The sequence below is a fragment of the Protobothrops mucrosquamatus genome, unplaced genomic scaffold, assembly GCF_001527695.2.
Source record: "Protobothrops mucrosquamatus isolate PMUCROS unplaced genomic scaffold, P.Mucros_1.0 scaffold48, whole genome shotgun sequence".
Lineage (NCBI taxonomy): Eukaryota > Metazoa > Chordata > Lepidosauria > Squamata > Viperidae > Protobothrops > Protobothrops mucrosquamatus.
The window spans coordinates 3,417,257-3,444,828 of NW_015386430.1; the positions used below are offsets into that span (position 1 = coordinate 3,417,257).

Sequence of the window (27,572 nt, forward strand, 5' to 3'; positions counted from 1 at the left end):
TTTACAAAACTATATATTTTAACAGCAAAGCCAGAATCTGAGTAACATTTGTTTTTTCTTCTTTTTCTTTAAGGTGTGGGTAGGCTCAGTCACTGAAATAACAACGAATGAACTCTTGGCAGAAGATAAAGATTCTTCTCCAGCAGAATTATTGTATTCTGTTTCTCCTCCCAATAATGGCCACTTGGCATTCAAGTCTTCTCCAAGCAAGAGTATCCTTAATTTTACCCAAGCTCATATTGAAGAAGGACAAGTGGTATTGGTCCATAGAGGTATTTTGCACTGATGGAATTTCATGCCAGAGTTAATGATGTTTTTGCTTCTATTAAAAATAGCCCAGCTAAGAATTAAACACAGTATGAGAACTACATTTTTTTTATATTTTGGGGATCTTTAATAAATCAGCTGAATAGAGATAGAATTGAATGGTGTTTGTGGTAATTCCATGACTTAGCATATAACTTATTAGCTGCAAGAAGAATCCTTTTATGTTTTATGTTCAGAAAGCAAACTTCATAAATGTTAGGCTTTATGGAAGCAGAGTTTAGATTTGGATTGGACTTTGGGTAGGAGCAGAGACATAAAGGCATGTAAATAAAGTTTCCTTCCTTTGCATACCATTGCTCTTATATCCATGACTATTTTTGTGTGTGTGTGTGGATGGGATAGGAAGAAAGCTATTTTAATAGAAATTCCTATTCATTAATCCAGAGAACATCAAATGATTTAATGTAGTCTGAAATCTTTCCTACATATATTCCTACCACGCTCAATAAAACAAATAGATGAAAGTCCATACCAGAAACTCAGGAGCAGGACAGATAAACACCAAGATAAGAAATATGCATAAGTATTTTTCTTTCTGCTAAAATGCAAATGAAATGAAGTGATTACTGTACAAGTAAGAGCTATGGCTAATACAGAATATATTTTTCCCTGCACAAAATTTGCATATGCACACACATAGGCATGCAACGATAGTAATTCCAGAAGAATAATTTGGGTGAATAAAAAGTGCAAACAGTGAACCACACGTAGGCGAACTGCGGCCATACAAATCAAGCCACAATTTCCAACTGCCCGTGGTTTTTTTGACAATGTCTATTACTTTTCCGAGGGATTTATCTGGCTCACTGAAACATTATCTGAATGCAAGAAACAAATGCAATCAAATTCAAATACTGAACCACAAATATCCTGAATTACTAATCCAAGCAGGCAGCACAATTGTCGGTTTGACCCATGCATACAGATACCATAACGTATTGATTGAAAATGTTGCTGTTCAACAGGAACAATGTTTTATTTCAATCTACATTCAGAAAGAATTCCTTGACTCAGAGTTGGTTATCAGTACAAAAAGACTGCGTTGAAGACCTAATTATTCCTGATTTAAATAATTTAAAAAATCATTCTTGATTTAAATTTAATTAAATCTATTTATTTTGTTGCATGCTAATTGCTTCTTAATTATTATTACTGCTGCTGTTGTTATATGAATATATCCCTGCTTTTCTCTAGGATCAATGTCTGGAGGTTTCAGTTTTCAAGTTACAGATGGCATAAACTTTGCACCTCGTCAAATATTTAGCATCACAGCTCGAAATTTGGTTATTCGGCTTGAAAATAATAACGGATTAGAAATTTTTCCAGGTAAGGCTTTGTATTCTTAATTTATTTCAAATGAACTAAGACAAACAACAAGATGATTGGTCAATATTTAACTTACTTTTTTTTGAAAAAGAAAACAATAATGGGAATTCCAAAATGCAATTATGTTCAACTTGATCCTAAGTCAGGATAAGGTAGTGTTCATGTACTCTTATTTCTTAAAATTATGTGAACCTATTTTATGTGGTTTCTTGACTAAAACTGGTAGGAAACTATACTATTTCAGCAATACAGGTGTGCTGGAAAAACATGTTTAGAAATTACAGTGGCAAATTGCAATTTGTGATTCATATTTGACACGTGGCTTAATGCTTTTGATTCTCATTTTGACATTTGGTCACAAAAATGCCTCAAGGCATATTCTTTTGAAAGAATGTTCATAGGAAGTGAAAATAATTATAAGCAAGCTAGGCCTGGTACATTTTTAAAGGCTGAGTCTTGCTCCTTTATGCCAACATTTTCTCCAAAGCTGACATTCATAATCGAGAACTGGTATTTTTAAACAGTGTTTTAAAACATGCAAACATTCTGTCATACGTAATCTTCTGACCTCTATCTTACAATTTGTTTATTATTGCCTGCTTATCTTACTCAAGCTGGTATGTGTGATTTCCTTCCTTTTAGTCTCATAACATGTTTATGAGGTTAAATTAAGAGAAAGTAATTGGCCCAAATAAAAATTTATGATTTAGCTGTCTAGATGACCAGAACCCTTGAATATTGCTTACTGTCAGAAATGGGCTGGATGAGAGAGAGAACAAGCTGAAATTAAGTATAGATGACACTGTAACAAAAACTTCGACTTTGTTGGCTTTATTTCATGAGCAGACGGTTCCAACCTATAAAGAACGGTAGAATTCTATGATACTGTTATAAGAGCTACTACAAAGTTTGACTTTCATCCATGTGGACCTGCTGTTGGTGGTCATTCAGTGTGTTGAGATACAGGGCAATAAGTAGATAAATACACCTGTACCTTACATCATTTGAGAGAAGCAGTGGAAGTTTTGTAGTTGGAACAATGCCAACTTTAACTCTTGATGGGTTTATGCTCCCTGAGAAAACCCAGGTTTCATAGAAAGTAAGGGAGATGGTTTTGAAAAGAGGGTTGAAACATTCTTTAAGACCCAGGAAATATTTGGAAGCAGCTCAGGCAACATCTCCCTATTTCACTGAGAAGAACAGGGAGGAACAGCACAATCACATTTGCAAGTATATAAACAATCTCTATAAAATATAGGTCTAGTGTTCCTGAGGAGTTGATTTTCTGGTCTAGAGCAGGGGTCTCCAAACTTGGCCGCTTTAAGACTTGTGGATTTCAACTCCCAGAATTCCTCAGCTGGTCTAGAGGGTCTGATAAGTATGCACCTCTTGTTGGAACAACAAGTGAAGGCTGACCATTTTTGGCTGACGTGCCCCTTGTGGCCATTCCTAGAGTAGGCGGCAACAGTGACTCATCCTCTCATTAACTTAAAATTGGATTACTACAAAATGCTATAGATGGAATTGAATTGAAGTCCATCTGGAAAATAGAGCTTCCCATGGGGCAATCTAGAACTATTTAAGATGGCTATTTAGCATCAATACTATAGGAACTGCACTGAATGCTAATTCATTTCCGGGTGCAATTCAAGATGCTACTTTAACATCTTTCATAACTTGGGGCTAGTTATAGATTCAAATAGAATCTCTCCCCCACCTCCAAGAAATACAGAAGAGGACAGAGGCATGTAATTTCTGCAAAAACTCCCTTCTCCTATGGAATTCCTTCCTCCCAGAGATAAAATTGGTATATTTACTGTTCACATTTGGAAACTATTAAAAAACGTATAACACTTGAGACAGCACTTGAGACAGAATTAATGTAATCTTATTTATAATATTCCGGTATAGTATTTGAATTCTGTTGGTTATTATTGTTTTATTGCTTCATTGTTATGCCACTTAAAGTCATATTGATCAAAGTGCCCTAAATGTCTGTAAAATAAAGGAATCCAATAACAAATAAATAAATATAGACATAAATAACATGGACCAGTCAGCCAATACTATTGCTGGCACTGCAACAATTACTAGCCAGAGACTCAGAAACTGTCTATTTGGAGAAGTCTGTTCCACCATTTTCCATATAAAAGCAAAACTAAATGACCAGGATTTGTAGACAATGTAATGCTGATTTGTTTTGCCAAATGTTCTTGTTAGGAAATTGGGTTTTTACCTTCTTTGTTTGTACTGTCTTTTCTCCAAGCTTAGATGAGTTCGTTGTTGACTGTTTTGATCCATTCCATTATTGCTACCTGCTGAGCATACAGTTCAGAACATTTACTTTTTATTCAAATAGATACAAATGTAAATGTTAGCTGCATACATAATTATGCATTATGGCTCATAGTTTTTTTTGAACTGTATTGTTATTTGATTTTAGATCATATTTGATTTCACCCTTTGCATTCAGTGAAAGAATGTAAGAACATTGCTTAAAACACTCCTCTCGATCTAATTCCTTTAAACTCTGGCCTATTTGATCTTTGTAAAATAATGGAGAGTTGTTTTGATCATTCATAAAGAGCTGGATCAAATGTGCAGAAACTGCATATTATACGATTTCAAATTGTAGGGCACAACCTCTGTCAACATGAGGCCTACATTAGAATAGCATGTTGCATAGCATGTCAATATCTACACTGAGAACGGAGAGGAACAGCCTTTGGAAGAGAATTTCAGGTGCCCCTTAATTCATTAGTAAAACTTCAGGTGTTCATTCTTTGTGTGTGTGTGTGTAGATACACATACATACACACACACATACATACACACACACACACACACACACACAGAGAGAGAGAGAGAGAGAGAGAGAGAGAGAGAGAGAGAGAGAGAGAGAGAGAGGAGTATTATATACAGTATAAACATAATATACTGTATATTCTCATTTTCTCTGGTATACTAGATATCTGGGTGCAAAGAGCTTTCTGTAAAGGATAATGTTTAGGTATGAGATCCCTCATTTGAAATTATACATTTGGTTGAAAATACTTGTAGATGAATGTTTACAGGATTGCACCGCTTCTGAATGAATCTACTGCTCAAGAGCAGACAGAGTTTAAGATTGGAGAAGATCATAAACTGTATTGATAATATTATTACCCTACTGCAAATTATTCAGGTTCCAGGAAACCAATTACATCCCACAATCTGAAGGCTGTCACCAATGAAGTGGTTGAGGTGGAAAACAGAACAATTACTTTTACAGTTGCAAATTCCCCTAAACTTGGAAGACTCATCCGTATATTTTCTGAAAATAACATACAGGATATTTCAAGTTTTACACAATCTATGGTAAGTGTTCATTTACTTAGAAAACTGGAAGTATGCCTTAGTTACAAATATTTCTTAATTGCCTAAACTTTTTAGAATAATATTCAGATGGAATGTGAAACTGTTTGGAGATATTTCTTTTAGCTTTCAAAATAGTCAGTAGTTGAACACAGTACTATGAAAAGCTTCCTTACTATGGAGTGGGGTTGGTGGCTACTGTCATTATTGATTAATGCTTGAAAAGCCAGCTGAGTGACCTTGAACCAGTTCTTCTCTCTCAGCCCAACTCACCTAATAGGGTTGTTGTTGTGGGAAAAATAGGAGGAGGAAGATGTGTTGGCTATGTTTGCCTCCTTGAGTTAGTTGCAAAAATAATGAAGGTGGGATACAAACAAACAAATAATTTATTAAACTTTCAGAAAGGGAGTGAAAGATTTAGGAGAAGTAAGCCAACTATTTAGAAATATTTGTATGTGTTGTGATCCATTATTATTATTGTTGTTGTTGTTGATGATGATGTTAGAATGGACCTTGGAGATCATCTAGTCCATCCCCCTGCTCAGGCAGGAAACCCTATACCATTTCAGACAAATGGCTGTCCAGTCTCTTCTTAAAAACTTCCAGTGTTGGAGCATTCACAACTTTTGGAGGCAGGTTGTTCCACTGATTAATTGTTCTAACTGTCAGAAAATTTCTCCTTAGTTCTAGGTTGTTTCTCTCTTTGTTTAGTTTCCATCGGTTGCTTCTTGTCCAGCCTTCAGGTGCTTTGGAGAATAGCTTGGCTCTCTCTTCTTTGTGGCAACTCCTGAGATATTGGAATACTGCTATCATGTCACCCCTCGTCCTTCTCTTCAAATAGGAAATGAAGTATAATGCAATTATGAGACCCTTATCAATAAATCTGCACATGATAGTTTGGTTCTACTAAATATTCACTAGCAGGCCTGTCCCAGATTTTTTTATAACAGTTATTTACTGCTTCAAACTGATCAGTGTGGTGGCCTAGAGGTGGAGTCTCACCTCACAGTCAGGAGGCTGTGTTTGATTCTAGGTAGTGGCAGATATTTATGTCTCTGGGCACACAGAGAAAATAGCTGCTGTGAGCTCCAAGTAGGCATCAGGAAGGGCATCTGGCCAGTAAATGCTGAGCTCCATTCAGTTGCCCCAACTCCTGTTATATTATTCCCTTCCTTAGTACTTCCTGGACTGAATGTTGTCAATCCAGGAAGTGCTGGAGAAAACATTTTTGACTATAATAATAATAATACCCCCTCACCCCAATTATTCCCAGAAGATGCAGTTAAATAACTGCTTTCCACACCAAATTTTACATCCTCTAAACCAGGGATGTCAAGCTGGTGGCCCGCGAGCCAGATGAATCATGCACAGGCCATGCCCACCCCAGTTCTGCAAATGCAAAAAAGTCACAATACATCACGATACGTCACGTGATGTGATCGAGTTTGACAGCCATGCTCTAAACCTCAAAAACATTCCTTCTCAGATTCCTGCCTTCTCTAACTATGATCATAATTGGCGAATCCGTTTTTGCTGTGATCGTTTAACGAAATTTTAGATTAATCTCTGAGCTCTGAAAGCACACATCTCTTAGATTAAATCTGTTTCAAGGTAATTGTGATTGCAGTCTTACAATTAACCACAAAATTAAGGTATTTATAGTTCTGGGGTTCTTACAACACTTGTACGGGGTTACAGATTTAAATACCAAGTTTTGATTAAGATATGAAACATTCATTCTTACTAAACAAAAGCTTTAAATAAAAATGTATTTGTAACTGTTTTCACTGCTAGCAAGTTCACCATTTTTTCTCTTTACAGGTGGATGAAGGATTGATCATCTATGAACATTCAGACAAACAATCAATTGATTGGAACACACAAGATTATTTTACATTTATGGTCTCTTTTCCACCAGCCACTCTGGGACCTCAGGTGTTCCATATTAATATATCCTATGAAATTAGAGCACATGATCAGAGCAGTCAGCTATTTGCCAACACAGGTAAGTTATGTGCAATTATATATTATCTGATCTTTGCAGAAACTCAAGTTAGGTTTTATGGAATTATCTCAAAGTTCTATACTTTGGAGAACCTCACCAACTTATCGACAACTTCCATATTTTGGTCTGATAAAAGATACATAATTTGTACTTTCTGTGTTCTTTTTCCTGGATTTTATATAAAGGGAGCTCTATAAAAAATCAAATACGATGCAGAATAAACATAAAAGTAATATATGACCTACTGATTAAACTTCTTCTAATACAGAATGACATGCACATTAATAATAAGGATACTATCTTTCCAGTAGGCTAAATAGAGTAAAATTGTGCTAAAGCAAATTCAGACTGTACATAGGAGACTAGGATGATAATAAACCTAGCTTGTCTACTCTTCTTCTAAGATGATAAGTAGTTATGCTCATATCTCTAAAGTGTTCATCCTTAACAGCAATTTAAACTCAATCTGAAAGGCTGAGAAGAGGCCTCACATTTTTGTGCATATCCTCTTCAACTGCTTCCCCCCCCCCCCCAGGATGAATTAAACCACCTGGAAGAGTTAGAAATGATAATCTGGAAAGTATTAGTTTAGGCAAGTATTGTAAACCTGTAACTGAAATTTGGCCTTAATGGATGACATCCTTGTTTTATTGTGCATGGCAGAGTTTGAAACACAAAATGTACATTTTACAGTGATCTATAATCCTTATGATAAAATTGATGCCAGGTCAAAAAGATTAATAGTATTTTCTTGGAAGAGTTATGGATTATCATTGGAGACAGATTGAGAGAGTGACTCTACCCATACAGTCACCAGAACTGGACTCAATGGCACTTAAATAATGCTAGTCTTTATAACTGTACATAAGGGAACCATAAAACATTTGCTGAGTTATGTTTTTAGTGTTTTATACTAGATCTAAAAGAAAAGAATAAAATGTAATTCTCCAGAGATATAAACGATTTGATCTTTTTCACTTGAATTCCATTTATATACTGTTAAGTCCTCGTTTTAGCAGCGAAAGAATGGCACACATACTGTCAATAACAAGTTCTTTATTCTCCTCCTGATTACTCCGTCACAACTCAGAGGCTCGCAGGCCTCTCTCTTTCTTTTTAATAGCTAGAATCCCCGGGTAAAAAGCATACAAGAAAATGGCGCGCTTTGCGCCTCGCGCATGCGCGCAGGCTGGCGCCGCTTTGTCTGGTCCCAGGCAGCTTTGCAACAGCCCGTTACCATGACAACATCCCGAGCCTGCTACTGCAGGCTCAGGACACAACATATACCACATATGTTTCTTTCTTAATTTTTTTTAATAATATTGATAGGCTTCCCTATCATTCAGATTCTGGGTAGGGTACATTAATTGAAATTGGAATCTATTTATAAAAGCGAAATAATAATATACTTCCTTCAGAACTCTCAAATCTCTGGAATTAATGTCTCCTGAACCATTTTGGTAAATGGAGTTCTCTTGTGTTTTCTGCTCTGGTTTCCCCCCGCTGTAGAAGTTTTATTACCAGGTTAGAGAACGTGCACTTTCTTCAATATGGCCCTTACTATCATAAAACTAAATGGTCTGCAGCTTACGAGATAACTTAAAGGCATGGCATTCTCAATAGAGAGCTACCATGCCATTTTTATATTAAAAAAATTAAATAGAATGAGAGGTAATACATCACTTGGCTCAATCCCTTTGGAGATTGGGATCTGATTGAATAGTATGCATATATGTTCCGTCCAAATTGGCTTGAAGTATTTTCATGTAATATATTAATTAATAACAACAACTCATTGAGGACTACCTGATTTTTTTTTCATAGCTTTTTTAATAGACAGATTTCAAACTGATTTAAACTCCACAAATACTATGCAGATTGCCTCTTGCAGGCTACTTAATCAGAAAGGCATTGATATTTTCTTGAGCTCCGATGTTCCACTGCCAAAACACTTACTCCCACAATCCTGTTTTTTCTAAAGAGGTTCCTTAGATAGTTTAATTTGCAATATTTAGCAACTCAATAGGCTGTGGAGACCAGTTTTCTCATCTTTCAATTCTTTTTAACCCAATGGGATACAGTATTGAAAAGAAATTTTTGTTAAAAGAATTCAGAACACTGTCCATCTATGTTGAGGATAACTCTCTCAAAATTGAATAGAATATAGCCAAATTTGGTACAAGGCAAAAAGCTGGAAAAGAAAGACTGAGATTGAAAATGGGCTGGATCCTGCAGGGGAATGTGTAGAAAAAAAACACCTAGGAAAAAAATTCTCAAGGCATTTTATGGGAGGGGCTGGCAAGTTACAGCTCAGAAAGATGGTGACTCTTCTAAACTTCCCTCTCTTCTCTTTCTCATTTACACAACCCAAAGTAGAGCTCCTATTAAGGATTCCCGAAGCCATATCCTACATGCATTCTCTACCTTGTTTGTAGAATGGGACTATGATAGTTCATTCCTGTCTCCTGGAAACTGCATTACCTGGTCTGCATGGGTGAAAAAGATTGTCAGTACTAGAACCAACCCAGCTTTGTATACTTTAAATAATCCAGCTGGCACTAAAATGCCACCATTCTCATTCCCGTTTTGATTTACTCAATTTGCTTTTCTACTGCAGTGGGAAGGAAAAGGGCTGCTTTAATGGTAATACTTGTCTACCTGTTACAAGACTGTCTTTGCATATGTTCCTTTCACATCTGATTCCTCTGTGCCAATTGCAAAACATAGCAGCTTTTTTTTCTTCTATTCAAATGGTAATTTTCCAACATCTGTCAGAAGTAAGTCTGCTCATACCCAGGAAAAAATGTATTACAATATTTTCTGTCCACTGGAATTGCTCACAAGTATCAGTGGATGGTCTTGCCCTTAGAATTCCAGTAGGGTTGCTTGATGTCTCAACACAATGTTATGTTTAAGATGTATTCTCCAAATCTTCTACTGAAAGAAGGTTTTTCTTTTTGCAGGTGCTGTTGTTCAGGAAGGTGGCAAAGTTTTAATTGACAAAACTAAGCTAGATGGCTCAAACCTACTCTCTAAATTACCCCAGACACAACGTTCTGCATTTGAAGTGTGGTATGAAGTTGTAGCATTGCCCCAGCATGGCAGAATTGTTGTGGGAGAACGAAATATTACTAGAGACAAGCCCCATTTCTCCCAGTATATCATTAATAAATTTGGAATCACCTATGTGCACGATGATTCCGAATCACTCACTGATCACTTTATCTTCGCTGTTTGGCTAAATGAGAAAAGCAAGTCTGCTGTGAAACCCAATATTGATGTTTTAGAAGAGGCATTTAATATTACTGTTGTACCAGTGAATGACCAAGTTCCAAAACTAAAGTCAAAACTGCTATGTTTGAATGTTTTACAAGGAGATAGAACAGTTCTAGGACAAGATAGCCTAAATGTTGAAGATTTGGATAACTCACCAGAAGAGATTAAATATACCATTATAACTGATCCCCAAAATGGACATTTAGCACTGTGGTCTCGTTTGAATGAATCTATCAAAGATTTCACGCAAGCTGATATTAATGATGGTAGTGTTTGGTTTGTACAAGATGGGAGCCCTCTCTCAGGGGTTTTCTATTTCAGTGTGACTGATGGGCAGCACCGTCCACAGTATAAACTCTTTCGGCTTGATGTGATACCGCTGTCCATCACATTGATTAACTTAACAGAAGTGGTTCTTCTGCAGGGACAAGACAGAGTTGCTATTACAAATGTCCACCTTTCGGCAACAACAAATGGGAAGAACCCTGAAATCATGTTTGAAGTAACAAAGCCTTTTAGATATGGGAATCTTCTGATTGAGAATGAACAGGTGACTAGATTTCACCAAAGAGATTTATATGCAGCAAGACTGTTGTACTGTATGACAGACTTCACTGCCTTTGGTGATACGTTAGAATTTGCAGTGTTCACACCAGACAGTAATCTAACAGGACAGGTTCTGAAGATCTTAGTACAACCTCTTTTGCAAATGGCCCTAAACGTGACCATTCTCAACGGGATGTCTTATCAGCTCAATGCAAGTTATTTGGATGCTACACAGTTAGCCAACTTGACAAAAAGCAATCCCCAGTTTGAAGTCATAATGTCACCAGTTTATGGGAATCTTTCAAGGAGGTCACTGAGTAACACTGAAAGCAAGAGCCTGGTTCTCTTCACAAAAAGAGACATTGACATGGGTGTCATTTTCCTTGAAACCAGTGCTAATATGACAAATGCTGATGTATTAAATGATTCCTTTTCCTTTATACTTAGAGCAGACAATATTCAGCCTGCTATTGGTGAGTTCCACTTTGTCATAGTGCGACATGATCCTTCACCAGTTCAGGTTTTTACTCCAAAAGTGCCTTTCTTAACTACTGCTGACATTTTAGAAAGTTACATTACAGAAGATGAATATCTGTTTATCCCAAATCATGGCGCGCACACAGATGTACCAGCACAGACTTTCAGGCCTGACCAAAACCATTGGGAGCATCAGAAAGATAGACAGTTTGATGAAGATAATGCTAGAGGCATATCTGTTTGGGCTGTGACCACAATAAAAACACAGTCTGAGAGCTCCTGGCTTCAGACACCAAGCAGCAGGAACTGGTTGATCATCATCATACCCCTTTCTTCTGTGACTGCTTTATTCATTATAATTGCCATTGTTCTTTGTATTTTCCTAATGTGCCACAGATCAAAGAAGGCAAAACCTCTTATTTTAGAACAGCCACCAGTAATTCTCAACAGTTCAAGCTTTTCTCCAGAGAGGAGCTTAACAATACCTACTGTCACAGTAACACCTCTCTTAAAAAACACAGACAAAACATCTGTTTTACCATTCATGTCCCTCCAGCGGGAACAGCGTCATCCAGTGCCAGCTACTCCAGCTCCAGCTGTCAGTCTTTTGCAAAACACCTGGTCCAGCCTTGACCCAGAAATTATTCAGCACTGTCGAAAAACCCACCCAACATTAAAATGCAATCAGTACTGGGTATAATATACCATTGAAACCAGTAAAGAATGCTCAGTTTTGTACTCTGCTTATTTAATTCTTTGGTTGTCGTAAAAGTCAACCCACTTTTGAAACCTTGCCAAGAAAACTGCAGGAACTTTATCGAGGCAGTTGCCAGGAGTCAACTCCTGATTTGGAGGCAGCTAAAAAAGGAAAGAGGGAGAGGAAATGAAAGGAAAAGGAAAGAAAGGGAGAGGCAAAGGAAAAGGACAATAGGGTTCCAATTAAATAATACGGGTCCAATTATGTTGGTCACGGTGGAAGTAAGAGAAGTGGTAAGAATGAAATATACAGCATGTGCCCCATAAGTATTTCTTTGGTTTTCTGTAAAGTTGTTGCCCAATTGAAAATTTTAATGTGATGGAATGGTAAAATCAATGGTAAATTTGAGCCATCATGGTGCAATGATTGGAGTGCAGTATTGCAGATTAACTCTGCCCACTGCTAGAGATCTATCCTGATCAGCTCAAGCTTGACTCATCCTTCCAAGGTCAGTAAAATGAGGACCCAGATAGCTGGGGGCAGTATGCTGACTCTAAACTGCTTAGAGGGTGTTGTAAAGCACTATGAAGTGGTATATAAGTCTAAGTGCTATTGTTTTTGCTATTAATCACTATGTCACTGGAGATTAATATTGGAAGGTAGTTGTAGAAAGAAAAGAAGAAAGTTGTAGAAAGCAGAGTTTGGTTCCATATGGGACTAGGGGAGCTTGTTTATTTATTTTGTTTTTGCAAACAGAATGCTCTTGACCAAGTTTTATTTAATTGGGACTGTAGGTAACAAACACCGCTAGCATCATACATACACAAATGTATATTTCCTTTGTTCTACAGTATATAGCTGGAAATCAGCAAACTCAAAACATGAAATATTTTGATTCTATTGGTTCAAAACACCACACATTTCTATTTTGTACAGAATTTCTATATGGAAATACTACTACTTTATATATTTAGGAATTTAAACCATATTAAGGATTTGCCACAAAGTAGAAAGTCAGTTAAGCTTATAGTCTGTGGCATAACATAGGGACAGAACCTAAGCAGTGCCCAGCTGGATCAGACTTCATTTAGTCATCATTCAGTCCAGCAGACTTCTAATAGTGACCAACCAATTGCATGAGGAAGGTCACTTGTCTCCCCAGTGGATGGCCTTCAGAGGCAGCCCCACTGCCATCAAAGCTAATAGCCATTGATCTCCATAACCTTTTTTTGAAGCTGGCCAAGCTGGTAGCCAGCACTACGTCTCATGGTTTGCATGTATGTTTTAAACCTTGGCTTTTATTTGGTGATTAATAGTTCAAAACTCTATTTTTACAGTTTTTATTAGTGTTCTTTAAAAAGTAAATATATGTCCTCTCACATTCTGAGTCTACTTGCTTTTTTAAAAAAATGTTCTTTTTCTCAGACAAAGGGCAAGCTGCTAATTTTACCAGGTCCTTTGGACCCTTCTATAATTTGAAAGTAAATGTTAAAGCAAATCAAGTTTCTGGTACTTTGACTTGTATTTAACTGAGCAAAAAACCCTCTTTAGTCTGTTGACTACTTGCTATTAATTGCAAAGCTCTTGGTAATATGAACAATGCTATGTTTGCTAAAAATTAATGCTAATGTGAACATTAATTTATTTTCATATTTATTCTTCTTAACCATAAAAATTGATTGTATATTTTTGTACATTATTTTTAAAATATGTCTTCATCTCATCCTCATGGTAAATATGTGTGGCTGCCAGCCAGTCTTCCAAATTATCTTGTAGGAAATCATATTTTCTGGTATATTACAATGCCAGGGCCAGAAATTCTTACTGGGTTGTACAAATAGTTGCTTGGAAATTAGCAGACGGTATAGTAGAGCTTCAGAAGAAATTCTGTCTTTTAGCTTTATCACTGTTTTTCATGAAAAAATGTTAAGAAATATTGTGCTGTTATATACTTACAGAAGTATCTCATCAAATGCCTGCTACTGACTTTGTATAGGGGGCTATTTGCACATCACCACAATAATAGGTTTTTTTAAAGATATTTACATATTTTGTATTTAAAATAGTTTAACATCAAATTCAACACACTTCTTTAAAAGGAAAACTTCAGGGCCCCTATTCTTCTTTCTTAAATTATTTTGTAAACTGAATTTGAATTTGGAGAGCTTCTCAAATAGAGGACTTACAAGAGAACCTAAGAGAAACAAGTTTATTGATTTTTCAGGAGACATCCATGTATCAAACAGGGACAAAATGCATCATAGATTCAGAAGTTGCCCAAATACAGGTAGTCCTCGACTTAAAACTGTTCATTTGAAATTACAACATCCCTGAAAAAAAGTGACTTACAACCAACCCTGGCACTTAACAACCACTGCAGCATCCCCATGGTCATGTGATCAAAATTTGGGCATTTGGTAACCAGCATATATTTACAAAGGTTGCAGGCTCATGGGGTCATGTGATCACCATTTGTGGTCTTCTCAGCCATCTTCTGGCAAACAACGTCAATGGATTCCACTTAATCATCACCCGATTCATTTAATTACAGGGTTTGCTAAACATCCGTGGCAAAAAAAGGTCATAAAATTGTACATGACTCACTTAACAACCACTTTGCTTAGCAATGGAAATTCTGGTCCCAATTGTAGACATGTGACTGGTATTAGTCCAATCCATAGGCACATGCCTTCTCATAACAAAACACCAGAATATATAAAAAGGCAGACAGTTTTTGGATATCCAATTATTTTGCCAATTGAAGCTCTTGAGTTCAGAGATCGATAGAGATTTGCGGTTGAAAAATCATTGTCCAAAGATGCATGAATCTCAATCCTTGCATTAGAGATTTTGCAAAGAAGAGCCGCAAAAAGATGTGGAAAACAACTCCGGCCTGTGAAATGACAGCAATTTACTCTGTGCTGTTGGGACACTCTAACCAAAGTTAAGCACGTTTGGATTCCATTGATTTCAAGAGGGCAACGTGAAATAGATGAAAAGAACGGAAAGCAAAATTGCTTTACTTTGAGTGCATACTGAGTAGCCCCTTTCCTTTTATAACCTGGCATGAGAAGTGTCTGTGATAACATTCTTTAGCAAATTATGTACCTTTAAAAAAACTTTCTGTAATGAACAATTTGAATTTGATTCTGTTGTAAATAAAATCTAATTCTGAGTTTTATATTTTTAAGATTGCATGTTTTGAATTCAGTTTTTTCACCCACATGCACCTGTAGTTTTAGTTTCCTTTTGTACAAAGGGAAAAACATTTGTATTATGATAAGTACCTTGAACCAATTATAGTTATTCATTGCCAGATATCCATAGCTCGTAAGTTTCCTGTTAATTCATTTTTGCATTTTATTCCTGAATCAATGAAGAATAATGAGTTTACATTGGATTGTGCTCTTAGGTACTGGTAAATTCTAAAATACAATTAAATATCACTTCTATATGTACTATGCATCAGTAAATTCAAAATGTTAAGCTTCCTTTGAGGAAATACATTCTGTTGAATTCAGTGGCTCGTATGTGTAAGTAAATTTGCACTGGATTGGACTGCAAATCAAAGTTTGGGTTTGTAGTGGTTAAGGTGCTGGCCTAGAAACCAGGACGGTTCTAGTCCTGCTTTAAGAATGAGAATTTCAGCCAGTCACTCTCTCTTAGCCCAACCCATCTCACAGAGTTGTTGTGGGAAAATAGGAGAAAGGATTATTAGGTATGTTTGCCAACTTGAATTATTTATAAAGTAATAAAGGAGAGATTTTAAAAAAATCTTTAAAAGCTTTAATGTAGCTTTGCATCTGAAAATGCATAATTTTTCACCAGTATTCCCAATTTTTCTTAACTGAAATTTAATCAGTGCATATAAATAACATACTAGTCCATACAAAGAAAATAGATTCATCAAAACACATTTCAGGATGAAAATGAAATGTACAGTTCTTGCTCAACCGCCAAGATAGTTCAGTTACATCGCAGAGCTTATTTCACTGTAGTCTGTGGAATCCCTGGCTATAAAATGGTTCGTGAAGAATGTTTTGTGGTGAAAGCTTTTTTTCCTTTTGTATTATTCATTTCCCCATTTCGTGAACTTCTTCCTTGTTCTTTTACTGCATTTCACTATAGATAACTTGAGGGGAAAATAGTAACTGCTTATTAAGCTGTTTGCTTGTAAATTGAAAGGTTTAAACTGAATGTTATTTCCTCGACTTCACATTGTCTGGAGAGATCTAAGTCTCATGCAAATGAGGAAAAAAAGATGTGCATGTTTTTAGTACTGGAGTAGAGCTTAATGGATGTTTTCAAGAGATTTGTAAAAGAAACACAGTACTAAAAGAAATGTGTGGAATTATATACTTACATATTCACCATACCAAACCCCAGGTGGTCCTCAATGTACGACTACAGTTGGGACCAGAATTTTCATCCTAAGTTATCATTGTCGTAAGTCAAATCAGAATCAATTTTATGATAATTTTTATGGCGATCATTAAACAAATCCAGCTTTCCCAATGGGTGGTTTTTGCTGGAATGACAAAAGAAAGGTTGCAAATCATGTCACATGAATACAGGATGCTGCAACCAGTCATAAATAAGAAACGATTGTAGAGAGCCCAAACTGCGTGACCACAAGGTGGTGCAAATGGTTGTTTGATATGACTGCAGGAGTGCTGCAGCTGTTAAGTGTGAGTATAGGTCATGCGTCATTTTTTCTGAAGCCGTTGTAACTTTGAACCATTGATAATCATACAGTAGTAAGTTGAGGACTATCTGTACTCTAAAGTGCTTTGCGTATATTCTGAGTGTGCATCCACTATATTTATATATTTCACAAATACGTAATTACTGCATCAAACAATGCAGTCATGATTGCTGGACTTCCTGTTGGAAAAGGCATGGCAAAACCTGGAGGTGGAATCAAAAGAGGAATCAGTCTAGAATCTCTTATGTAGTCACAAATGGACCAAGTCCAATCTCCCTTGAATTCCATTAAACCTTATCTAATGCCAAGAGAGTGCTGACCATTTGTTGAGTAGATTACTGTGCAAAGGCATGATTAGTAATAATTCAATTTAATTAGAACTTCACATGATGTTTCACACCTGACACTTCCACATCATAATCTCCACACAATATGATATCAAGTTGAAGACGGAAAAATAAAGATCCCTTTGAATTGAACTCTGGTTCAATAAGTCCCTAGGTACATGTATGTATGTTTGGATTATTGCAATGCATTCTACATGGGGCTGTCCTTGAAGACTATCTGAAAATTTCAACTGATTCAAAATGCAGCAGAGTACTCAATAATCAGGGTCTCCTGGTTTTGCCCATGTAACACCATTATGCTACCTGCACTGGTTTCCAGTTTCTTTCCAGGTGCAGTTCAAGGTTCTGGTCATCACCTTTAAAGATCAATAGCATGGGTGTCAAACTCACTGTGTCACGTGACGTGTCGTGACTTATTGTGACTTTTTTTGCATTGCTGGAACTGGGGTGGGCGCGGCCTCTGTATGACACCCCTGATCTATAGGATCAGGTAACCTATGGGACTCTTTTTCCCTAAAGACATCTAACTTGGAATGTTCTAGATCCTTCCCTTATATATTGCCATCTGATGAGATCTAGAAAGCAAGCCTTTTCCGTGGCTGCTCCTGCCCTATGAAACTTCTCCTGAAGTTCAGCAGGCCTCTGCCCTCCCAGCCTTCCATAAAGTTTTGAAGACCTGGCTTTTCCTCCAAATGCTGAGATAAGATTGGATAATAGCACATTAGAAATTTGAGTTAGTGCCAGGTCTTTGTTGTTTTTAATGTTTTGATCTGCTAAGTTCTAATTTCAGATATGATTTCATATATTTTTTAACTTGATTGGGAACCGTCTAGAGTTGATTAGAAGATGAGCAGCTATTTGTTTTAAATAAAAAGTAAATAAATATGCAGACTTAATGGCAACAATACTGAAGCAGACTCAAATTGTCTTCTTTCAGGATTTTTTGTTTATTTCTTAATCAAGCCTACAGCCTGGGTAATTCCTGGTGGTCTCATTTCCAAGAAATAAATCCAACTAGACTTAGCTTTTGAGATCAATGCCAAGTTAAAAAAGGCAATGCATCATTTATCTTAATAAAGCAATAAACCTAATACCTCTGCAGCTGTTAGGGGCAGAACCATCACTACAGCCCCAGGGATAAACTAATTGGCAAAAACTACTTACATCAAACCTTAAAATCACTTGATTTCTTTTTTTAGTCAAGGAAATGTTTATCAGCAACTTATTTCCTCTTAACCATTAGAGGAGATCAAAGGTTAAAAAAAGCAAGTTGAGTATTCTCTTGAATATCCAGGACAAGGGTGAGCTACATTTTTTTCAGCCTACATGGTTTTATCAGTTACTGAGTCAAAGTTTGTGGGCATCTTACATGCCCCAATCCATTCACACAGTGCGTGCAATATACATAAAATATCTGCTGATTCCAGTCACTTAAATTGCAGTGCTAAAACAATGCAAAATAGTGCAAATAAAAAGATTTGAGACTAGAGCAGCTCTCATCTGTGGAAAAACTCTTAGGAAACGGGTGGATAAGAAAGGACATGATAGATTACACCAAATACATTAAATCACCATAGAAAAATACAGCTAAACTTCTTACACATTGGATAAGTTTGACTAAAGGAGACTTGGAGTGAATAAAAGCAAGAGCCTCTTTACACAGGGTATAATTAACATTTCCATATTAACTTTTCTTTTAACTATCCTGCAGAGATCCCTGGACCTGAAGAATGTGCATTTTTTGAGATCAGATTAGATCCCTTTTGATACCTAGCTTGTTTCCTCTTTTCTCTTCTTCCTTCTGTTCATCCAAATAACTAAACATTTTTTCTTTATTTTTCCATTAACCTTTTCCTTTTGACTTACAGTGGTACCTTGGTACTTAACTGCTTTGAAGCTCATCAAATTTGGTACTCAGTGCATTTTGATGCAAAATTTTTGTCCTGGTACTCATCATTTGTTTGGTACTCAACACACAAGCTACAACTTCAGTGTCTCACTGCATTATTCCTTATGGAAAAATTTGTTTGGTGTTCATTGTCCCAAAGGTGCTTTTTAAAGAGGCAACTGGATTTTCTTGTTTTTCTTTGAAGAGGTTTTGCTTCTCATCCAAAAAGCTTCTTCAACTCTGACTGGATGGTGGAGAATGGAAGGATTTATATTCCTTGCAGACAGCTGGTTATTTGCATTCTTTTAGAGAGTTGTTGAGGCCACTTGAAGGTTTATCTGTGTTCTCAAGGTCATATGAGTAGTGCAAATGGGTACTCATTGCATCTCCAAGAACCAATTAATGATGAATACCGAGGAACCACTGTATTGTATATGCCTTGTCTTCCAATCTTTTATTCTACTTAGTGGTTTCCTTGTGACAATAGAAACATCATTATAAATTTGCAGCCTCTGTAGGAAAGGTAGTGGCATGTTTCTATGGGAGCGTATAATTATGCATTTTGAAATTTAGGAGAAATCTGGGGAGATAATGTTTTTGGTTTGCATCACCTTAAGGAGCAATCAAAACACAAAATAGGCAATCCAAGAATTATTTGAAACTACAGGCAGTTAAAAATTGACATTTTGGAAATCAAGATCACTAATTTAAGTTATTGTCCCATTGCACTCTACCCTTTTAAAACTTTTTTTCTGTATGAATCAGCACAGACATTGAGTCAGCATTCAAAGTTTTTTGTTAGCAGTTAGATGGCACAAGCATTTTCAAGACTGTGATATATGCATGGTTGTGGAATGTACATGTTCTTCAACTAGGGTTTGATGGCATGAAATTACAGACTGTCATGAAATGTAGGAATGCATAGCTGAAATGCAAAGCTGAGAATCTTTGGCTTTCTCTTGATGAAGATTTTTCCTTCAACAAGGGAATAAACAACATGGAGACTGCTTTAGAAAGAAGGTTGTAATTTATTGAAGAGGAGAGCCAGACAGAAACATGGCTCTGGAAAAAAAACTACAACCTTCTTTCTAAAGCAGTCTCCATGTTGTTTATTCCCGGCTTGGACTGGACCCTGATGAAGATTTTTCCCTCAGCATTCTGATAAAGATTCTCCTCTTTTGTAAAAGAGGGACAATTTCACTTAAGAAAAAAAAGGGAAGAAAAGGAAAGAGGAAGGGGGAAATACACTTACCTGGCAGAGGAGATAACTAAAATGCAAATAATTAAAACATTTATCCCTTCTTGAGAAATGGCTGAACAGGACTATTGTCTTTTAGCACCAATTATACTAATTCATGGACAGTCTATTGACAGCAGAAATGGGATCAAGACATTTGGCTGCCTGAAACAAAGGACAAGAGAGCTCCTCCACCATTCTACCTGTAGAAACAACAGGTGTAATGGTTGATAATATTTTCATTGAGATGGAATCCTCCATCATTTCTCAGAAAAGTAGACTCACTAGAAGATAAGGGATAGGCTAGTATATGGAGAGCTTCTTCTCCAAGAGAGTGGAATAGATAGACTGTGATTGCAAAAACCTTGTCTGTTTTGTGTTAATGCAACTATTGAAGATATTTCTACCATAAGCTATCTATCTACAATTTCTTTCTTGTAGATTGATTTAAATGGTTTGGAAATAGAGAATCGCCATTAGCATATCTACATCAGTAACTATTTACATAAGGGGATGATGTGCAATCAGAAGGACATGTCTGCCATAGGTTTACATATTTACAATTTTGTAAAAAATTAATTGAAAATTGTACTGTATAGTAATGATGAACATATTATTGCTAAGGTATTTGGATTGTTATTGAATTTGAATTTGGAAAATCAATATGTAAAGCATTGCGTGATTCAGTGGGCAAGAAACTTTGGATATAATGTAATGCTTGAATAATGGGAGAATATGTGGACAAAAGGTTTAAAATTTACACTAAATTATAATTTAAAAGAAAATTTCTATAAGATGATGTATCGCTGTATTTAACCCAAGACAAGTTGTCGAGAATGTATAAAGATATTTCAAATGAACGTTGGAAATTCAAATGTAAAGAAAGGACTTTTTATCACTTATCGTGGACATGTGACGAAGCAAAGAAATATTGGAGTAGGATTCACATCCTAATACAGAAGATTCTTAAAGTAAATATAAAGATAAAAGGCTTAAACTGGAATTTAATGGAAAAAGACTTGAAAAAAAAACCCAGAACTTTGATGTTATATATGTTGATGACAGCACAAAAATGGAAAGACACTTTGATTCCCACAATGGACAAATGGCTGCAAAAGTTGATGTAGTTAGCAGAGATGTCTAAACTGTTTTGATTAAAGAAAAAATATAATTACTTTTGTTTCTACTTGGAAATCGCTTCTGGACTTTGTGCTTGAGATGGAAAAAAAATAAAACTTTGATTTTGGGCTTTACAGATTACATAGTTTTGTTGTTATAGAAATGGCTAGTTTATACTATTATGTAAAAGTAAAAAGTTGAGGTTTGATATTATTTTATTCAAAGGAAGTCAGAAGTCAATGCCTTTTTTTCTTTTCCCCCCTTTTCTACACTTTTCCCTTCCTTTTTCCCTCCCCTATTTTTTCCTATTATTTTCTTTTGTATTTTTGTATTTTATATTATAAACTAATAAAAATAATAATGGGATGATGTGGATCCCATTGCTGGAGGTCCATGGACTTCTTCCATGTAAGTGGGCAGGGCACTGCAGCTGTGATTATATTCCATCAGAAACCTATAACATCACAGTCAGGACCACATGACTGAAAACATTTTAAAGATGTGTTGGAAGTAAAGTCTTCATCCTGGTTCATCCAAGCCGGGGATAAATAAACAACATGGCGACTGTTTTGGGAAGAAGGTTACAGTTTATTGGAGAGGCAGAAAGATGGTTCTTGCAGGAAAGACCAGAGGAAAGAAGGACCTGAGCACATGGGCAGTAGGTTTTTATACCCTCTCTAGCCTTTTGTTTGGAATAGTTTCCTGTTCCTGTGGCATGAACTTTGAGGCTATTTCCTGTGTCACGTATTCTGACCTGAGTCTAGGTGTGACTAGACTAGTCCTATTATGTCTCATCTCAGGTGGGATATGCAAATTTTAGGTCTTTGTCTTCTGGCTCCAGCTTTTTACATCTGCATTTGTAAAGGGCTGGCTCCTGTTTGGGATAGAGAGATTTGGGGGCAGGGTTGGCTTCTGCCTTTTTAATATCCTTTTTGAGGAAATATATTTTTCTGCCTTTTTAATATTTCCTTCTCTGGGGCTCTGACTTCCCTCAGATGCATGTTTTCCCAGGTTAAACTCTTTCATCAGAAACAAAAACTGAAAGTCACAATGTCAGGCTTACAAGGTTAAATCAGTTTGTTTATACTCCTCACCATAATTGAAGACTTCTCAGTTTAAAAAAGTAGATATTTTATCTAAGGATCAGTTACTCAGAATACATGAGTAACGTGACAGACAGAGCCGTCAAAACAATTTGCACGCATGAGATCAGCTTTTTGTCTTAAAAACAGGCACAGCTTTTGCCATCTCCAGTCAAGGAGCAATGAATAAAAGGGAGAGTGGCATCCTTCCAAATTTACAGAAAAGCCATTCTCTTCTGAGGAAGACGCCCACGGCTTCAGTTTAGAACAAAGTAAATTAGGCTTTGTTTGAGAACTGGGAATTGACGTCTGAATGATAGGAGTCTGTGTCATTCAGCTCATGGGTATTCCACAAGCAATACTAGGTACAAAATAGCCTTAATAGCCATGAAAACTATGGACCTAATAAAGGAAAGATATTCTCCTCAGCAGACTTCTCATGAATATTCAAATCAGCAAAATCAGCTTTTATCAGTGCTACGATAAAACCAGCAACCCGGTCTATAGAATGGGAGTGATTCATAAATATGGGGCCAGGAAATGTTTGCCTTTCACAAACTCACACATCTTGTATGTAGCATATTTAGGTTTGAAAACTTTCATGCAGAATGTTGCAGCCCCCAAACAATAGCCTTTTAACCAACAAAATACATTATTTGGAATTAGCAGTAGCTTAGGAAATAATCTTTCCTTTCAAATACTTGAGCACATATCCCGCAAAAACAGAACTTCTCTGATAACTGTCAACTCTTCCTTTTTAATGATTTACACTTAGAATCATAGTGGAAGGCAGACTATGAAGCATGATTGTTCTGAACACATAGGAAGGTTTCTATGGGGTAATAACTAGGAGCAAAAGAATTTCTCTACTTTTCAATTTCTTTATAGTAACCATCAACTATAAACCTCTTCCCGTCAGCCCACGTAATTCTGATCAGGATAACTGAACTTCTTCAGACTCAGTTAACCCACACATAATACTCAATAAAAGAACCACTGCTATGTTTATAGTGCAGAGGTTGACTCTGCAGAGAAGGCTGGAAAGTAAACATGAGCTGTTCTGTGGTTCTGGGTTGTGGCCAATATAATGTCATTTCTGCTAAAGTCAGCAATGGGAATTTAAGAAAAGGATTGATGAACAAGAGCAGCAAAACCACAAAAAAGTAGACAATTATGGGGAAATGCACAAAAAAGTAGACAATTATTGAGAAATGTACAAAGAAGACAATTATAGGGAAATGCACAAAAAGTAGTCAATTAGGAGAAAATGCACAAAAAAGTAGACAATTATGGGGAAATGTACACAATGTAGACTTTAAGGGTGCTGAATTTTTAACCATCAAAGATCTCATTTATGCTTACTACATAAGACTATTTATTACTTATGGTATCAGAGGTGGAATTAACAATAAGAGTAGCATCACTTTCTCACTGAAACAAATGGAATTATTTCATGATCTTTACCATCTCAACATCACATTGCATGCTTTATGATAATATAAATCCAGGGCCAAACTAGATATGACCTACTTTACATCATGTAGACTTTTCTTCTATAGTTCTCGACTTAACAACAGTTCATTCAGTGATCATTCAAAGTTACAACGGCACTGAAAACAGTGACTTATGACCTTTTTTTACCCTTACGACTGTTGCAACATCCCCATAGTCACGTGATCAAAATTCTGATGCTTGGCAATTGACTCATATTTACGACGGTTGCAGTGTCTCGAGATCATGTGATCACCTTTTGCAACCTTCTGACAAGCAAAGTCAATGGGGAAGTTAGATTCATTTAACAACCTTGTTACTAACTTAACAACTACACTGATCATTTAACAGCTATGGCTGTTAAGAATGGTTGTAAATTGGGGCAAATTTCACTTAATAACTGTCTCGCTTAGCAACAGAAATTTTGGGTTTAATTGTGGTCATAAGTTGAGGACTATCTATAGTTTTTCTATTGCCAGTAGCTATAATAAAGTGAGTGAGAGCAAAACTGCAGCATGGAGGCAGACGGCTTTCAGCTGGTTCCCTGCCATTGAACTGAACGTCTAGTCTTCTTCCATCACATGTCACATTGCTCAGCTAGTGTGGAAGCCCATGCTAAGGAACTGCTAAAGAAAAAAAGTGCCCTGGTTGAGTCAATGTCTTTAGTTGTTGGTACATCACATACATACAATATCTGATGGACAATATGCAAATTTTGACATGACATGATTGCTCCAGAAAGCTCTAATGTAAGACTACCTGAAACAAAAAACACATGTATATTCACTGAACAATCCTTTGTACCTTTGTTTTGTAAAATCTAAAGCTGTCTTTGTTATGCTCTAAACTAGCATTGGTCATTTGTTAATGTTTGTTTTCTAACTTGGTAGTATTTGGTCTTGCTTTATTGTTGCTCAGTTGTAGATTATTATATCCGAAAAAGCAAGATATAGATATTTCAATAAAATATATGCACAATGTTGTAATTTAGGTAAGAAGTCCCGACTGCAGAAGACAACAGTGCTGGAGTCCCCATTATTCATGCTTTACATAAATTCTAACACCAAGAGAATCTCAAAATAATATTCTCTATTTCTTTTTCTGCTGGTATAGAATTACACAGCTATCATGCTTGTCACATTTATTGCCAATATAAATTCCAACCTCTTGACAGTGCTTTTTTTGTAAAAAAGAAAGGTGCTGGAACTCACACACTTCATACAACCCGCCTTGTCTATCCTACAAGGTTCCATCCAAAAAAGGTGCTGGAACTCCGTTCTGGGCGTTCTATGACAAAAAAGAGCACTGCCTCTTGATATCTAAAGCTATGAATACAGTTAACTATCAGCTCTGTAGCTAAGAGACTTGTAGATAGCCAATCCACAAAATCCCTTGAGTTTCAGTGGGCTTATTTGGCAGCAGTAGTCACAGCAATTCTCCCATCAGAACCAGTTAATCCAGATTGTGGCTTGGAGCTGACAATTTAATTTTCTAAAATCTCTCCAAATTCCCACTCACCCCTATTGTGGGAAACAAATATAATTCTCGATTCCTAAATAATGCAGAATTATAAAAGTTGCTCCCACTGGAATTAGCCAACACTGATTTGAATATAATTAAAATATTTAAAGAGCAGTTGAGGACAGGAGTGATAGCATGGGTCTTGCTTTATTGTCTGGCTGTTGTCCAAGAATGCCACTGGCTGATGTTGAACTTGTTAGAGATGTCTAAAAAACAGGATATGCTCAGGATCAAAGTTTACTGTAGGCATATAAGAAAACAGGCATTACAATATCAGTTCCAAGGATCAACAAACACTATGGATTTTTTGTATGTATTGCTTAGTCCTATATAGCTATACTTTTTATTATTTGATAAGCCACAAAATTAAACTTTCTGGTAAGATTGCCAACATTTTTCATAATAAGTTCCCGATTGCTGCTTATATTAATGAGTTATAGCAGTGTTATGAAAAATCCCTTTTCTTTTGGTCTGCTTTCTAAAATATATAAAAGTACTTGTTCATAATTCACTCTATAAGTGGACTGTGTTCACTTCAGTCATTTCTGCAATTATAGCACCTTTGTGATAGGACTTCAGTTTGAAATAGAAGAGGAATGGCACTTAGATGAACGTAGATATTTTTTGCCAAGGGCTGATTCAAATATTAATCTCTGAGGTGGTCATCTTAGCCAGCAGTTGTTGAAAGGCAGCATCAGATGATTGGAAGGATCCACATAGGTTGCCCAAGATTTCTTCAGGTTCATTAGAAGATCCCCCTATACCAGTGGTTCTCAACCTTCCTAATGCCGCAACCCTTTAATACAGTTTCTCATGTTGTGGTGACCCCCAACCCTAAGGGCTCTCCAAGCGCGCACCGATGCAACCCAATCACCCGCTGCACCCGGGGCTCAGCGTGCCTCGCCTGTCCTCGCCTCACTTCCGAAGGTCGCCGCCTGCCTGGCTCCAGCTGGCCGGGGAGGGGGGGCAGGAAGGCCACTCAGCCGGCTCCGCCCAGCCTGGTTGGAGAAGTGCCCAGGCGGGGAGAGGGAGAGAGAGAGAGAGAGAGAGAGAGAGAGAGAGAGAGAGAGAGAGAGAGAGAGAGAGAGCCAAGAGGGTGACAGCACTGGCAGAGCTTAGTTCAGCCTCCTCCGCGGAAAGGGCCGCGAAGCAGTGCAGCCTCCCTTACGAGATGCTCGACAGAAACGAATCCGGTGCTGCAACAACCCCCAGCTTGAAGCCATGCGAGACAGATAGAGGAGCGGTGTCTCGGTTCCTAAGACCATCGAAATATGTGTTTTCCGATGGTCTTAGGCGACCCCTGTGAAAGGGCGATTCGACCCCCAAAGGGGTCGCGACCCACAGGTTGAGAACTGCTGCCCTATACCATCTCTGCCATTGAAAGAGTAAACAGTTAGTAAACTTGCTTTCATACACAGAAGGAAATATCTGCCTTGGGCATTAAAATGTCTTGTATTGACTCTATTTTTGACTTATAATAAGGTTGTTTCTCAACCTTGGCAATATGAAGGTATGTAAACTTCAACTCCCATAATTCCCTAGGCAGCATGAGGTGAAGTTCACACATCTTCAAATTGCTAAGATTGAAGAACACTAGTATCCTATAGTATCATTTTAGCAAAGATCTCTGCAGAGTCAATATGGAGGTGATAACGGTCATAAAAAACAGAAGAAATCTGGATCACAGCTTTGTGGCCATCATCTTGAGGTTTTTTTTTGACAATGTTCTGCAGATATCCCTGATCTCAAATCTTGCTGATGGAGTTTGATATGACTTGTGGTCCAAAATATCTGATGGGTCCAAACTGGGGACACAGAGACAGGATAGGTGATTAATCTGTTGGATCCAACATGGCCCTTTTCTGTTGTCTTCCACCTCTTCTGCAAAAACCTTTGGACCCTGTCTGCAACAGAGCCTATGTAAAGCTAGCAAGCTGCAGATTTTTCCAATTCAAGTTGGCAGAACCAGGAAGAAATATTTGAAACGTTGCCATATTTCATTGACATTTAAATTATACAGCTTGAGAAAACAACATAAAACATTGTTGCAGAATTAAAAATATCTTTCCCTTTTTAAAAAGTTTTACAAGGACAGAGTATTAGACAACATACTGCAAGTAAATTGGACAACAAATTGCTCATAGGATCCTCCAACTATTCTTTCCTTTTGGATA

At 36.9% G+C, this 27,572-nt stretch overlaps 1 protein-coding gene across 1 annotated transcript; it reads left to right on the forward strand.

Moving 5' to 3' along the window:
• The first annotated feature begins 7,002 nt into the window (after positions 1-7,002).
• LOC107283811 lies at positions 7,003-12,060 on the forward strand. Its single transcript, XM_015811772.1, has 2 exons — positions 7,003-7,012; positions 9,976-12,060. Exon 2 carries the CDS (start codon positions 10,782-10,784, stop codon positions 12,009-12,011), a length of 1,230 nt encoding a protein of 409 aa, XP_015667258.1. The 5' UTR covers positions 7,003-7,012; positions 9,976-10,781; the 3' UTR covers positions 12,012-12,060.
• The last annotated feature ends 15,512 nt before the right edge of the window (positions 12,061-27,572 follow it).